We start from the raw sequence: 16228 nt of genomic DNA, 5'->3' as shown, positions 1-16228 counted from the left end.
CGAGATGCGAAGTTGAGAACAGCATGAGGAAAGATGGAATAGTGAAGAGAGTAAGGCTGGGAGTTTGAGGCAACACTTTTGGTCTGAATATCCACTTCTTATGTGCCTTTTTTCTTTCTTATATTTTTATGTACTATCTGGGAAGGAATTCCGTGCAGTCACTGTGAAGGAGACTGCTTCGCAACATTTAGAAGAACCCAAACGAAAAACACGAAACAAACGCGTCAAAAATGCACGGAATTTTTTGTCGTTTTGTGGCAGCGACATATTCTTTTCCTGCATTGTATAATTTCCCTGTGCCACTAGTTTCTGGTCTACTAACTGCAAAAATTCCTGGTCTTATTACATGTTCTTGGGGAAAAACTTTTCTGTAGTAAGAGCGCAAAATTCGGTTGCTACTGCGCAGAATTCTGCTTTTATTACAAAAATTTCTGTTGTTACTGCCAGATCATGGACAAGAACATTGTAGAAAATATGTTGTGACGACAGAAAATTTCCTGTCATCTGCGTACCTCCTGTCGTCTGCAATTCTCTGCTCTTCGTGACTTGAAGGTACGCGGATGCCAGCAAACCACCATTGGAACTTTCTATCATCACGCCTCTTCGGTGTAGTTTGACTCCCCACACTTTGTGTAATGCCTGTTGTTTAATTTTATCGATTTATTTATTGTGTTTATACATACACCTAATCCCATTTGAGGTTAGCAGTATGAAACACAATGCGCCTGATAAGAGTTTGGGCGTGAGGACTGCACATGAGTGCATGATGACCAAACCATCGTTGTCCAACCTTTCTTAAGCTTCCTATCATCCTAGCATCAAATCAAAGTGGAAATTTTTTGACATTTGTTTGCTAGAGAAGCAACGATTGTACTCCTTCATGTCAGTCTTTAATTAAGAGAGATTGAGCGATGGTCGCATTATCAGCTAGTAAAACAAAGAATGGTGGTTGAAGGACGTTCATTGGCCTTGACGCGTGCTGACGTCATTGACTTTAAAAGGGATGAGTTGCAGTCTTAAAGTTCACTGCTAGCGGACTAAGGCTAAAGTGACGTGCCTATACAGTGACAGAACAGCTTAATCTTGCAGGCTGTAGTGGTCGTATCAGGTTATTTTTGATGAAATGAGGGTTCAGACTGATCAGCTGAAGCCTCAAACAGACTGTGCGTTTCCTAAAATATCGCGGCTAACACTTGAGGAAACACTGACGCGGAAAAGGCCTTAAATAATTTTCTACGTCACGTATAACAAGGCATCTTGGAATCCTAGCCTCATGTCGCATGCGAAGACTGAAAGCACGGTTTCTGAAATTCACAGTCTATCTTTTCGTCGGAAGAAGGTGCAAGCTTGAAATGAGCTTAGAGAGCTTAGCGCATAGAGTTAGCATATCTCATTGATCGGGGTAGCCGCACTCGAGTCTTGGATCATCCGACATCAGTTATTTGTATTTTCTTAGCGTTTCATAGTCACCGATCGCCTATATAATATATTATAATTAGTTTTGGGGGAAAGAAAATGGCACAGTATTAGTCTCGCGTATCGTTGGACACCTGAACCGCGCCGTAAGGGAAGGGATAAAGGAGGGAGTGAAAGAAGAAAGAAGAAAGAGGTGCCGTAGTGGAGGGCTCCGGAATAATTTCTACCATCTGGGGATCTTTAACGTGCACTGACATCGCACAGTACACGGGCGCCTTCGCCGGTTTCATTGTCTGGCGACCCCCCTGACATACGCCGGCCTCCGAATAAGAGGACTTGGCCTCTTAGCATCCTTCGTAAACATTAGCGGCCCATAACGGACGAATGAAAGATGAAGAGATGAAAACTGGGATACCCAAAGGCTGCGAAAGGCTGTACGAAAGTCTATACGAAATGCTGCTTGTTTAGTACGCGGCGCGAAAGGCTGCTACGATGGGGGAGTCCTCCATGGTATTTGGCGCTCCCAAATTGGACGCCTATCATTTGAACCCCGGCGCATGGCCTTCGCGGATATACTGCCGGGAGAGCGTACACAGGTTTTTGTGGGTACTGAAGGCATAAACATGTGCTCCTGAGCGCCTGTCAAGGCTGGAATCTTCAACGGAGCTCGGAGAGTGTTAATCTGACACTCACCCTCAAATATATTCAGTATATTTTTGTGCTGTTTCTGTACAATTCCTTATATGTATATAGTAGAACTGTGTCGAAGCCCGGCAAGAAAAGAAAATTAAGGGAGCACTAAAGCTCGGCCTTAAGCTCACGACGTGAGAGCATTAAATGTTTATTTGCTACTCTATTTTCTACTTAGTACCGTTTTTAATTGCACGAAATAATTAGCGTACATCAGAAGGCATACTAGAACACGGGATGCACCACAAGCCACACAAGTTCTTTCTTGAACCAAGTCGAATGAACGTGTCTCGGTAACCTAGGTGTAACCTGTTTGACTCGCAATCCAAAGGACGTGGGTTCGATTCATAACTGATTACCCCAATTGTCTTCCTAGCGAAATTATTGTACTCTGCATCCTCAAATGTCACCACGATATTTCAGTCATGCTACGACGTTGTGACTGAATATTAGGGTGAAAGCACTATTCCTATGGGTAAACACAGAGCAATATCTCGCGATGTATGTGGGTTTGTGTCAAGAGCATAGCAACGGTGACATAGCAATCGCAGCATCATAGCTGTGAAATAAACAAATAACTAAACAAAATAACCGCGACTGGGATTCGAGCCAACGGCGGCGCGAATAGATCAGCTTCGCTGGCCTGTACGTGAAAGCACTATGCTACCACAGCAGTTTTTTTTGTTTATTTCATGGAAATAGTGCCGAAAAGAAAAGTCTAAGCATGTTTACGCCACGAAACACCAAGCCGCAGACGATTGCGCCTCGTGTGCGACACACCCCCGCGCTGTGCACTGCACATCCCCGTCTTCATCAACTTCCATCTGCGGCGCGAACAGATCAGAGAAGCTTAACCTCGATCAGTGCTTAATCTGAGTCTAATATCATCGTCAGACGTGCCGACGACGCAGCAAAGCAAAACCATGAGCCAACCAGGCTAAAAATATGCTTTCGCCCGTCAACTCGGTTTAACTACGTTGAAATCCTACAATTTTGCCGAGAACGCGAGCTAAAAGCATTTCGTGCTAGAAAGTGTCTTCCAACACAGCACCGCATTCTTTTTTTCTTTCATCATCGCTTGACAACCAAAAAAAAGGTAAAATTTTTTCTGCATCGCTCAATATCGCAAATTCCTTGAACGCCGAGTTATAACACGACTACGTCGCGAGGCAGGCGTTGCTGTTGACTGAGAAGATTCTGCTCAGCGTTCAACATGTTGTCAAGTGTCGTGTTTCGTAGTCATCAGGTCGTCCGGGACATCAGAATGAAAGGCACGAAATTACAAAAAAAAAAACAGTCTTCGCCTCTAACCTTTTCTGAGCACATTTCGTTGGATCAGAAAAAAGCGCCTACTGCGGCGAAGACGCGACATTTGCATGTTATTAAAAAAAATCTCGCCGGTGCGCTTTTATCAGCGAAAGCTAAAAAGGCTGTTCATAATGGCGCAATGCAAGAACCGAGCTTTTCTTTCTTGTTTTTTTTTGTTTGGGGTTTTGTTTTCTTTTCATATTCAGCAGGTACGAAAACGAAGACAGCGTCAGCACGGTGCATTAGCTCGCTCTCGGAAAACCTGTTTTCAGCGTCGCAGTAGCGACACTGGCTCCTCTAGTATAGCAATCGAAGCCTGCTTCGACTAGACTGCGTCGCCCGCCGCGAAATTCTGCCGAATTTCCTGCCTCTCGACTGAACCAGACTCGACGACAAGCTCCGGGAAAGATCGAGACTGTTTTCCATACACTTTTGCTGGTGGAATGTTAATGGTGCAAAAGAAAGTTAAAAATGAATGTGCCGCCCGTTATTTTGTTTGCCCAATCGTTCTTTGCAAAAATTCCGAAGAAAGAAGCAATGAGTGTCTTATTTACAAGATGTTATTTGCGAACAGAAGGCGCATTACCTGACCACCTAGTCCAGCAGCAACTCGGCATTGTTCAAGGTTGAAAGAGCAGGCTTTTATGGCATGTATGTCGGTAACCCGTGCCAGAACCAGCAAGAAAATACACAATGAATTAACAAAAGAATCAAGGAATTGAGAAAGAAAGCGGTTCCTTTTGGTGTTTGCTGATGTGCCACCACTGTATATAACTCGCGTCTTCGTGGCATTCACAAAGGCTCTCTAGCCGCTTTCATCATTTCTGTAGTTGTTTCTCGTTGGCCTCCCTCTCTGCACTTTTTCATTACCGCTTGGTGTGCGTGTCTCGGCGTCGCGTGTTCGCTCGGATCCGCCAGGGGGTGCTCGCGACGCCTCTCGACCAATCAAGTTTCCGTCGCTAGGGAAACCGTACGTCTCGCCTCGCAACAAACCGGAAGAAAATTGAAGAATGAAAGATAGAGGTAGAAAAAAAACAAAGATAATGAAACTTGCAGTACTCAGCACCGAAAGACGCGGGAATGCGTGTAGGGCTGCGGAATGGGCTGGTGGCGAAAAGCACGGAGGTACGGAAAAAGTAGAGAAATTTTTTTTGCAGGAAGCGCGTTCAGGGTGCGCCAGACTGGTTGATTCGATTTCTTCCTCGCGAGTAGGCTGGAGAGACGTCCGAAGACGAGTCGACGGCGCGACCTCTCTGAGTGACGCCTGTGTGCGTCTTCCTCTGCCCCGCCAAAGACGGAAAGGGGGAGGGAAGGTGGTTGGAAGTCACGAAATGCCTGGAAGCCATATCGTGGCCGCACACACACGTGTTCGGAAACAGCAAGGTCTCCCGGGGCGACTGATCACGAAAACATCGAAACGCGTTGGCGTTGTCGAGCGAATCAACTCGGGCATAGCAAAACACGCCAAATAACACGTTCAGAGCAGCACCTCCCTGATGTCAGTGCATCAGACACACATGCGCCAGCACGCGTTCTAGGCCACAAGCAAAGCGCAGAGCGAAGATTACTGACCTGCGGAACGAAATCTTTATTTGGATTCGTAACTCTTCGAACGTGACCTTATAACTTATGCGCGCGTGCAGTCAATTTTGCCGCCTGGGGGAAAGTTAAGCGCACAAAAAATGTGGCTGTTGAGAAAGATTGTAAGCATGATTAGACAAACAAAGAAGAAAATAACGCTGAAGAAAGCAGCAAAAATAAAATCTACAGCCTTTTTGATGTTGTTGACATCAGGACATGCAGTCAACAGCTCCTATAGTTGTCATTGGATGGCAAAGCCTCACTCCGATTCTCTACGCAGACGCTCGCACAGATAGCAGGACAAAGCGGATGAGCTGCGAAAATAGACAGGGTCATGCGAGTGCAGTGCAAATGATATGTCATTATCTCGTCTTTAGCACAACTTGCACATAGCTCTAGGTGAGGATGTGAGACAGGCCGGCGAGAATCTCTTAGCGGTCCTTAGGTGCTCGGCTTACTTTTGGTGCCCAGTGTACGTAACTCATTTGTGTGCAATTAACGAGCCACAATAGTATCGTCCGTTTGGTTTTGTTAGCCTTAAAGGGAAGCAGGAGTTGAATAGAAGATGGCCTGTATCGGTGCGGTACTGCGCCTTCATCACGAGACTACTCTCACCGGAAACAGAGCTCTTATAAAATAAACAAGACTAAAAAACAAAATACAAGCGTCGCCACTACCGGCAGATTTCCCAAGTAAAAGGCCTGCGTCGACACCGGTTTGAGCGCGGATCACGGAGGCCACGCTACGCCGCCATTTCCTTCAGGAATGTGGCATCTCGCACTTTTCAGTAAGGAACTCAAGTTTGAGTCTACTGGCGGGAAGGTTTCTAAAATCAATTTTTTTGCCAATAAATGTACCCGCCGCGATGTCTCAGTGGTTACGGCGCTCGGCTACCGATCCGGAGTTCCCGGGTTCGAACCCGATCGCGGCGGCTGCGTTTTTATGGAGGAAAAACGCAAAGGCGCCCGTGTGCATTGCGATGTCATTGCACGTTAAAGATCACCAGGTGGTCGAAATTATTCCGGAGCCCTCCACTACGGCACCTCTTTCTTCCTTTCTTCTTTCACTCCCTCCTTTATACCTTCCCTTACGGCGCGGTTCAGGTGTCCAACTATATATGAGACAGATACTGTGCCATTTCATTTTCCCAAAAACCAATTATTATTTTTGCCAATACATGCGTCTCTTGCTGCCAGACCCGTACCAGCAAAGCCAGAAAGATTCAGAGAATATATTTTTTGGGGTGAACAATAATTATATGACTAGTCCTCAATGTCCTTTTAATGGCTTCAATGTTGATTCTGATTTCACGTTTCAGCCAGCAAAAAACAACAAAAACAGCGGATGGTAATTGCGTTAAGCCGATATATTTCTATTTTTTTTTTTTGAGTGGTACTAGTGGGAACAGAGAACAAAGGAACTTTTTTCTCCCAGAACATTTCCTTCCAGTCTGAATGTCCGGAGCGCCAGAAAATCTGCTCGAGATTCGCAAACTAGATTGACGGGGCCCTGTTTGTTTCACGCTATGCCACTATACTCGACTGACAGGCACGCTTCCCAAAACAGACGGTTAATGAGAATGGCGGACTGATAACGAGGAATAAAAACGCCGGCACCGACACTGTCCGCACTATATGTGCACTTCCGACCGGAAGTAGATAAAGCTAGCGCGGACGAATTCAGCGTCTGCAGCCGGAAGAGCTGCCGCGCAAGAGAATCCAATAAGCAGTGGCGTGCTTCAGCTCGGCCTGAATTAAAACAAATTGGCGCGCCAGGCTGCGAAGCCGGAAAGTATTACGGTCGACACACGCGGTGGCCCTTAATTACGCGTCCGATTTGCATTTCTTGTGCGTTTTCCAAGCAATCCGCGAGATGGCGCTGCCTTTCTTCGTGTGGATCGAGCCGTGCATTCCCGGCGGACTAAATGTTAACCCACGCTGAATTGTGCCAATCGAGGCAGAAGCAAATCGCGGGAACAACAGAACTCCAGTGCTCTTTTTCCATGCTTCTAATTCTTTTCTCCTTTTTTTTCTGTATGCCGTGCAAAATTCACTGAGGCACATTAAGGTAAGGTCGAACGTTCTGATTCGTTAAAGCAGGACCCTCCCGGAATAGAAAGCCTTCGTAACACGCTTTGTTGCAGTGCAATGGCTTCGACTGAGGCCGTAAAAAGGCGTTGTAATTCGGTTAACGTCTTAGTCTAAGTAATTTACGAGCACATTAGGAGCAAGAGGGGCTCAGAGAAGTTCCTGTCGAGTGTTTGTCTGCGGCTTTGTTGAACGTGAGTGTTCGTGTATTCTTCCAACTGCGAGCGCACACCTAAACACCAGAACTGAACTGCATTAGAGAAAGACAAGATAATTTTTAATGGACCCTGAGAAAGGCAACAGCACACTTCTATTGAAGACAAACGAATTCAGGAGCCAGTTTGCCGCATTGTTGCGTTCCTTTCTGCTGTTCTGTATCTTTGTGGCTCTTCATCTAGTCAGCTGGTCTACAGCCCTAGACCGGTAAGGTGAATTCATGTCCTTGAAGGAGAACAAAAACCATGCTGCGCCATCGGTAGATATAAATCTGTTCAAAGAACATAAATTCCTCTCGTAGAGACCGCATTTTCAGTTACTCAGCGCGGTTTAAAGAGGTAACGACCGAAATGGCCCCTTTCGTGACGACAAGAGATCTTCCCTGCCGGCAGAGTCTGTTCGACTCTGACGACGAAAGGCTCTGCCACAGTGCCAAAAATGAACTACCACTACAATAACTGCTGCCGGCAGAAAAAGACAGGAAATGTTTCCCTATTTAGGGAGAGCCTTCACTGCCTGCTTGGACGCATTATTTTTTCCAGAAGGACAGTAATAGTAGTTTGTAAACGTAGAAGGACAAGTTACTGCTCATAAACAGTCTCGAAGGCTGCATATTTTATTATTTCATGCTTGGCACTGTATGCGTCATTTAATATTGAGGCCTAAGGTGGGTAATAACGAAGCCCGTAGGGGAGGGCTGCGGAGTAATTTCCTCCAGATGCGGTTGCTTAACGTGGCCATTCGCCGCACAGCAGTCGGGTGCTCTTGCATTTTGACTCAATCAAAATGCGCTGCCCGCCTTCAGGATTCACTCCCGTAACTTTGGGCCCAGCAGCCGAAAGCTCAAGGGTTGAGACACCGCGGCGGGTTAATTTCATGCTTCAGTAACCGTGGTGATTCTGTCACGTAAATTAAAACCACCCTCGCTGTCGAGCTATTTGTCGCGAGACGCCGCAGTAGTCAGGAGCTGCGTTAATGGGAAGGTGTTACCAAACGTCAGTTTTCACTTCGCTCATCAGTATTGAGAATACAATGGATCGCTTTCGTTGGGAAACGGAGATTTCGTAAATTTTTCGAGGCGCTTTGTGCGGACTCTGCTCTCATGTTAATTCTTTCCTTGCCCAGCCATGCATTGGGTAACATATGGATGTAGCTGCGTGTCGCTAGATCTGGAGGAGCGAGCGGCTAGTTAAGTTACGCAGTAGTTACCCAAAGTTATTATCAATGCAGCTAAAGCCGCTCAAAAATGAATTCCTTATTTCAACACTATGTATGCAAATATGCATCATCGTCATCATAAACCTGACTACATCCACTGCTGGACAAAGGCATCTCTCATATCTCTCCAATTTACCCTGTCCTGTGCCAGCTGCGGCCACCCTATCCCCGAAAACTTCTTAATTTCATCCGCCCACCTAACTTTGATAATGATTTCTCATACAGGGCACCACACAACAGTATAAGACATCACATTCAGAATCCGGCTTCTCTGGCGATATTTTTGTGCTTACTGTAAAAGTAAAAAAAATCTATTTTTCTTCGTCTGGTGAGTCGCAGAGATCTCATACATGACGCTCATCATCACGAGTGTTCAGCTCAGTAAGAACCTTAAGTGCATGCAGAACATATCTGTTGAGAAAGAACTGGATACACTTTCGATAAGCATCACGCTTTCACGGATGCTGCTATTCGCTGTTGCTATTCACTATTCGTACGCGGATATCAGTCCACGCTGAAGACATCCCCCATTAAATAAATCCCCCACAAGTAGTTCGCCAGCGCTCAGTGCTGGGCTAATTTTCATCGGACATCATAGAAATCGCTGCATTCACAGCAAGGAATACCTCTATTTCGTTGCAATAAATATTAGGACTGTCGTGGAAGTTGCGGTAGTCGTAAGTCTAATTGAGCTCGCAGCACACGCAGATTAAAAGGATTCTGAATACACCGAAGATTGGGATATTGTGACGTTTGCGATCGTAAGTGTATGGGAGTTGGTGCATTGTCAACTCTTGTTGCATGCTAAAAGCTTCGTTGTTTTGTCATCTGTTTATACGCCTGCTGTAGCTTTAAGTTTTGCTCGGATTTCAACCTTATCCAGGACCTTTAAAGTCAACAGGCTGTTTCTCATTACTTCACATCGGCGCAGATATTCGCCGCCGGGGTAAAAGTATACTGATTCTACTTTGAGGATTCCAACGTCTTACGACGTACTGAAGCCTTATTCGATGAAGCGATAGCGGCAAGAAACCTCTAACAACGATATGAACCCTCGTCAACGGCGTCAGCGTGCCTAAGTGCAAAAAGACCGGCCACTCAAGCGACAAATATCCGGGCAATGTAGTGGCAAATATTTGCTTAGCGCTTCAAATTTCGCTGCAGCTACCAGCGGTGGCGAGCTCAATTTGTGAACGTTATGCAAACAGCTATGAGACTCCTGTTTTCTTACTTGCCACGTGAGTGACAGCCGATCAGTTTTTCTTCTTGCGTCAACACTTACGCCGGAGTTATGATAAGCCGTTTAAGAGAAAAGGGCTTTATTTTTGTGCGTTGTAATTTTCGTGAACGATCTACCACCAAATCCATTTCTTAATCTTGGCAAGTTAAGAGACTTTCGATGTAAAACAGTTCGCTCAAGTCCAGCGAATGCCAGCGACATCAGTGCTTTACCGGTACTGTCCCTCGTGCTTCGAAATACGTCACTTTACCTTATGTCGGAGGTGTCAGCGAAACCATCGCCCGAATCCTGAAAAAATCGGGTCTCCAGGTTGCGCACAAGCCCACAAACACTGTTGCGCTTTGCCTACCTGTTCTCAAAGACCGACCGCCGAGAGAAAGAGCCCAAGGCATTGTCTACAAAATTCCATGCGCCGACTGCGACGCAAGCTACATCGGCGAAACCAAAAATTTCAAAGAAACAATTCGACAACATAAAAACGACGTCCGCAAATTTGCAAGAGAGCGCAATCCAGTAGCCGAACATTCCGAGAACTCCGACCATAGAATCAACTTTGAAGAAACCCGCATCCTCGGAACCGAAACAAACTACCTCAAGAGGCTCCTTCTGGAATCCTGGCATATCCAAACCATCCCGAACAATATCAACCGCACAAAAGGAAACCTCCCCCAGTATATGCCCAGGGACTTCGCTCTTCAACGCAACGAAAAAAAGTCGCCATTCAGCACCTCCCTGCAGTGCGCCAGCGTGACTAACAACCTAAACCCCCCTCCCCCTCCCCCGCGCCTTTCGCGACACAGCTGTCGTTCTTTTCACCCCCCCCCCCCCTCCCCTCCATACTTAAAAGACGCTGCTGCTGCCCTCAGTCACCCCTGATGAAGGAGCCGAGTCGGCTTCCAAACGTTGGGTTAAAGTTAACCTTTTTGATTGGAGATGTGCAGTTTATTATAAGTGCTTCAAAGTAGAAGCGTGCTGAGAACATCAACCTCCACGAAGCCTGCAGCCGTGTTGACCCGGCACATGTTTTGACAATCGCCACTATGAATCAAGAAATATAAAACTTGTGACGCGTCATCTTGAGAATTTTATTGCGGTGGTATACCGGAAAATGTGAATTGTCGCACTACACATGTTGTACTACACACGAGAGGCTTGCGCGATTCAAGTAAGCACTCTGTGGACAGAGCTCCTTTTGGGGTGTGACCGGCTCCACAACAAACATTTATCCTGGTATTTTACAAAGATTAGTGCGAATGACGTAGTATATACTTTGTCACACTCTTTTTCTATGCACTCGCCAGCTGTTAACAAACAGCCATCTCTATTAGTGCTCTGTGGAATAAGAAAAACATTTCTGAAGGTTTTGCTTAGATGTGTTTCTATGGGCCGCACTCCCGTTCCGTACCTCCATCCGGGAGTCATTTCCGTGCTTAGGTGTTTTAACAAAGTAGAGTAACTGATGATTGCTTTCATTGCTGAGCCATCCTAAATGTTAATAACGGCGCCCACCGCCGGGAGATGCTTGCACGGTCACTTGCGACTTGGGAACAACGAAGTCTATATACCTGACCCTGCTAGATGCTTCCTAATGTGCAAATGGCACCGATATACCCTTTTCATGACCATAAAGTGCTAGCAATCGCTTGCGGGATTCCTCTTTTTTTGCAGCCTTATTCTAGTGAGGAGTGTGGCCGGTTGGTCAACTTGTTTTTTTCGACCACAATCTAACAAGATTTATTTATTTATTTATTTATTTATTTATTTATTTATTTATTTATTTATTTATTTATTTATTTATTTATTGCACATGTACTGCCGACCTCATGCAATGTCTTGGGCAGGAGTGGGTGGCAATGATCATACAGAATATGTACATCTGACAAGAAAGCGCACTTCAAGATAACGGATGGTCTCCAGCGCCAAAATCCGCATGGTTCTTTATGTAAAGTTCAATAGTGACCGGGAAAAAAAATGTGTCAAGGGAGTAAAAGGTGAATACGGGGCACAAGAACAGGCTCAGAGCAGATTACAATACTTTTTGTTTTTTTACTCAGGAGTGCGTCTGTGAACGCATCAAGAGGAGCATTCAACAGTTTGGGCATCCAGTGCATTCCCGTCACGTGTTGTCCTGGGAAAAAAAGGAGTTCTTGAGCACGTTGGTTTTACATGTGAAATCCTTAACCTTTTTCCTGTGGAATGAACGGGTCGTACGCGCATTCGCGGGTTGAATGTATGTGCTTTCGTCTATTCCTATTTTGTCGTTGTACAGTAAGAAATAAAACTTCAATCTGTCAAGGTACCGGCGTGACTCCAGTGTATCTAAGTTAGCAGTCTGTAATAGACAGGTGGGGGACATGCACCGCCTATAGAAGTTGCAAATAAATCTCGCGGATTAGCGCTGAACGTTTTCTAGTTTCGCTATGTTTGTTTTTGTAATACGCAATTTTGTAATTTGGAATACGCAGCCACCATACGGTGGCTGCGTATTCCAAAATCGGCCTAACGTATGTTTTGTATTTCTTTGCTGCAAGAAGCTAGGCAATGTTCTGTGCAGCTGATGTTTATGCTCGTGTCTTTTTTCTTATTGTTTTCGCAGTTGCAACTCCTGACGTCTGCTGTCACCTCAGCCCTTTCATCGCTCCAGCAGAACCATGCAGTCGCAGCTCGTCGCCCTCACCTTAGTAGTCATTTTCTTTGTGGGAACAGTGCTGGCTGTGCCATACAACAACTATGGTGAGAAAAGTTAGTTTATCTTCTGCTCATAACGTCGTTAATACCGTGTTCACTCGACTAAACGTCGCTCTGCATGGGCCCCTCTCTCCTATTGGGAGCCGATAATTACTTAAAAAAAAAGAAATCCTCACAAGGATAAACTGAGCTTCACTTGTGTATAAATTTCCTTGCTCGGCATTGTCCACGGCTAGCTGCCAGGTAGCGGCAGCTGCCTGCAGCTATTAATATTTTCATCTTCCAGCATGAACCGTTGTGAAGTTTTCTGCCAGTGTTCTAGTTAACCTTAACCTACCTATCTTCCTCTTTCTTTACTTCTTTATCTCTAATACAAGCTTTTAGAAACTTCACCGTAATATGTAATTTTTTCCGGCTTTTCTTAAAGGAGTGCTATTTTTAAAATTTACAATTTTACTAGTCAGGCTGACAAAAGCTGTAGAATTATCCTATAAATTTTTGCATGACGCTAATAGCACCGAGGCTATGGGCGTTCGGCACCGTCTGGACTTCATGCATTAATATTACACTGTGATCGAAGACCATGCGTCGCAAAAAAATCATTCTTTCGTTAGGATCTTTGAGCACGTGAAAGAGAAAGGAGTTCGGGATACTGAAGGTGCAGACTAGCCTCATCAAATTTCGGAGGTTTAGACTATTATAACCACATATATTCACTACCGTCTGGTATACCGTCGGGTGTACGAGCAATAGATTTTTGACGTTTATTTCTGAGAAGGCATGCTGTAATCCCGATGTCTGCGTTGATTCTTAACTCTGCGTCCTCATGAGATTAAATTTGTGCTCATTTTCCTTTCCAGATGATACACTGTTAGATGAATACAAGGAGCGACTGGAAAACTACCTAATGTCAGCCGATAAGTGAGTATATTTCCCTCATGTGTTGTAGGTGACCCGGGTAAATTTTAAAATAACCACTGTAAAATCTATCACGGATTACTGCGTGACTGTCTTTGCAACTATATACATATTCCAAGGATTGCGCCGTTAAAGGCCCAGCACTGCAAATAGTTGTCACGCTCTCAAATTCTATCACTGACGATTAACGTTGATCTGTTTATGAAGCAACGACGGTGTGATGGATTTCCCCTGTAGCAGATCCAGCTGATGCAGTGTAATGTTTTTCTCAGAGTAGCTGTCAGTTGATCATTCTTGGGTAATCTGGCATAGGCGTGGCCAGTGTTGAGGTGTATGAAGTGACTAGCGCCGCTCATGTGATCAGCGCCTGTCACAAGTTGTGAAAGCACACAAAAGTTGCCCCGATCAAAAGCATTAATAAGTGAGAGTAATTTTGAAGTCATTTTTATGTTCTTCAGTTTTTTTCTAGCTATGTTCAAAGTGTTCAGAAGGCCTACCGACAGTGGTAACTTTGAATGAACACGCAAAGCTATAATTAATTGAATATCTATGGCACTCGCCCGTACCTTAGTTGTTTCATTAAAAAATTGCGTGTACATGCATTAGGATAAAGCGCTAAAGTCATCATGATTGCAAATTTAAGGAATAGGGAACGGAAAATTGACCGCTGAGATTTCAGTCCAAAATGGTAGCTGTGGCACATAGAGTGACAAATCAACAATCTTTTGACACAGAAATTAGCGGAAAGTAATTGTTTTAATGAATACTTCTCAAACCTCCACACATCGCGGCTGCCATTGAAAGCTTCGACAATACGGGATGTGACGTCAACCCTAACCGTCCGAGGCTATCGCCAGTATGAACCGCGTCAAGGTGGACGCGTTTTTCATGCTTTCGCTTGTTGTATACTGTCCATTTCGTGCCGCATCCTCGTGCCCAAGCTTCAAGGTTCTCTGTCTGCCTCTCTTGGAGGTATACTTTTCGGCGGCTACTTGCCTGATTCGGCCCAAAATAACTGAAAATTCCCACCGCCAGCAGCGGCGGAAATCCAAAAAAGCAGCATTTCCCAGAGATGGCACCGGTAGCGCCACCTCTCGCGAGTTTGCGCTTATTGTGTGCCCTTCTCGTTCTTGTTTGTGTGTGCACAGTGTCCTTTGTTGGTTGCGCCATCTCGTGCCTACCAGAGAAACGATCACTGTCTCGTTCCGGGCAAAAGTGAGCTTGCGACGCTTCATCTGACCCGCAGGAACCAGATTTATATCCGGCTTCCAAGTATGATACCGCACCTAAACCCCTGTTTGACTTTTCGGGGCCATTGCGCGTTCATTCAATGTTTAGCATAAACACTGGTAAGCATGGCATGAGATGGGTAATCGTCAAATGCGCACTGCCAGGCAAGTTGCTGTACAACACTGCTGAGGGCAGGCTTGACGTCATATCCGCCAATGCATAGCCAGGAGCGTGCCGAGTGCTGGCCGACGGCCACTCGCAAAGCATCACAAATGCAGCCATCCGTGAACAAGAAAATAACTGAAATGAGTACTGTGTACTTTGGCAACTGTATCTTACGAATGAAGATGTGGTGTTTTCTCAATATTTTCAGATTTTCATTCAGTATCCCTTTAAGGAACAAAAAACAAGTCCGCCACATCGCTCCTGTTGCAACAACGAGCGAATTTTGCTCTTGCATGCTTCCAGTTCTAACAAAGGTTCTGCAGGTTTCTGCGCCTGTTATAGAAACCGCTATTCCGGCACCCAAGCTCCAGCAAAGTTTTTTTGTGTACCTAAGACGACAGCTCTAGTTCTCGACGGTGTATACATATAGAATTTCAAAGCATCCTAGCAATGAATACATCCGAGTTTCTCGTGCTCTGGTTTCCCCCTTGCCAGTGTCCCTTTACGCTGTCGAAATGAAAGCGACAGTTTATATATCTGATGTACTTTTCGGAACTGCGGAGAGGTGAATTGCAAACGACGGAGATGTTTGTACAAGTTAACAGAATCTAGTTCACTGTGGCAAGCATGCCTGCGAAGGTAAACTGAACGAGCATGCCCACATGTGTTACTTTTGGGTAAGAATACTGCGCAAGCTTATAGTGGCCAGGGCAGAATTGTGCTGCAAGAGATAGGAAACTGTAAACAATAGTACATGCAAACCCACATATAAACACACAGCACGCACAGCCGCGCAAACGTACACAGGACAGACATGAACGTGCACACACAAACATGAAGCGCTTGAAAACCCTGCCACGCTCGAGGCTAGACATATAACAGCAATAAGAATATCGCCTTGGGCTGTCAAGACCAGTTCACACATGAGAAATAATCACAGCTCTCTGCAAACTCGTGCGTCCTGCTACCACAAAAAAAAAGTGTCCGCTGAGCACAGATTGACCAGAACCATGCCCCAAACCGCAATCAGAGTCCTTTGATCTCAGAGTTCTTCAAAGCGGGAGAATAAACGGAAACTAAGCTGGACTCCGATTTCCGGTGTTCCTTGAAACTCAAGATGCCTTGCCGCATCTTTTTCTTGCTTCTGCCTTCACTAATTTTCTCGTGGTTTGTTCAAAACTCTTGGCCCCCTGTTGCATTCTTGCTTTGCGAGCAAGCGGGAAACTGATGGGAATCTTGATGTTATTGAATCCAATGAGTACAAAGACAAGTACATTTAAAAGGGAAGCTGAGATAACAGTTCAAAAACCGATATTTTCTGAAAAACGAAATTGAACGAATATAAAACATTTATTTTCAAGATTTAGTCTGTACGACAGGACTCAAGGAGCACACCGTAATTCTGGCCGGAAATAAATCATAACAAATGTGACTTCATTCGAAATGGATGGTCTTCGGTTTTAAGCAAATT

The 16228-nt window shown here is 45.3% G+C and overlaps 1 protein-coding gene across 3 annotated transcripts in view; it reads left to right on the top strand.

Annotated features, from left to right (window-relative positions):
- Nucleotides 1-16228, top strand: part of LOC144104233 (xibalbin-1-like) — a 104191-nt gene that overhangs the window by 82846 nt on the left and 5117 nt on the right. For 2 of the 3 annotated variants that reach the window (XM_077637115.1, XM_077637116.1), the window contains exons 2-3: nucleotides 12353-12498; nucleotides 13305-13365. In XM_077637115.1, coding sequence (XP_077493241.1) covers nucleotides 12408-12498; nucleotides 13305-13365 — 152 coding nt within the window. In that variant the 5' untranslated portion in view covers nucleotides 12353-12407. The remainder of the gene's footprint in view (nucleotides 1-12352; nucleotides 12499-13304; nucleotides 13366-16228) is intronic. The other variant, XM_077637117.1, reaches the window with a different exon arrangement.

This window comes from Amblyomma americanum, chromosome 9 (genome assembly GCF_052857255.1).
Source record: "Amblyomma americanum isolate KBUSLIRL-KWMA chromosome 9, ASM5285725v1, whole genome shotgun sequence".
Lineage (NCBI taxonomy): Eukaryota > Metazoa > Arthropoda > Arachnida > Ixodida > Ixodidae > Amblyomma > Amblyomma americanum.
The sequence above is the reverse complement of the archived record's forward strand: the minus strand, read 5'-3'. Positions and strand labels throughout refer to the sequence as shown.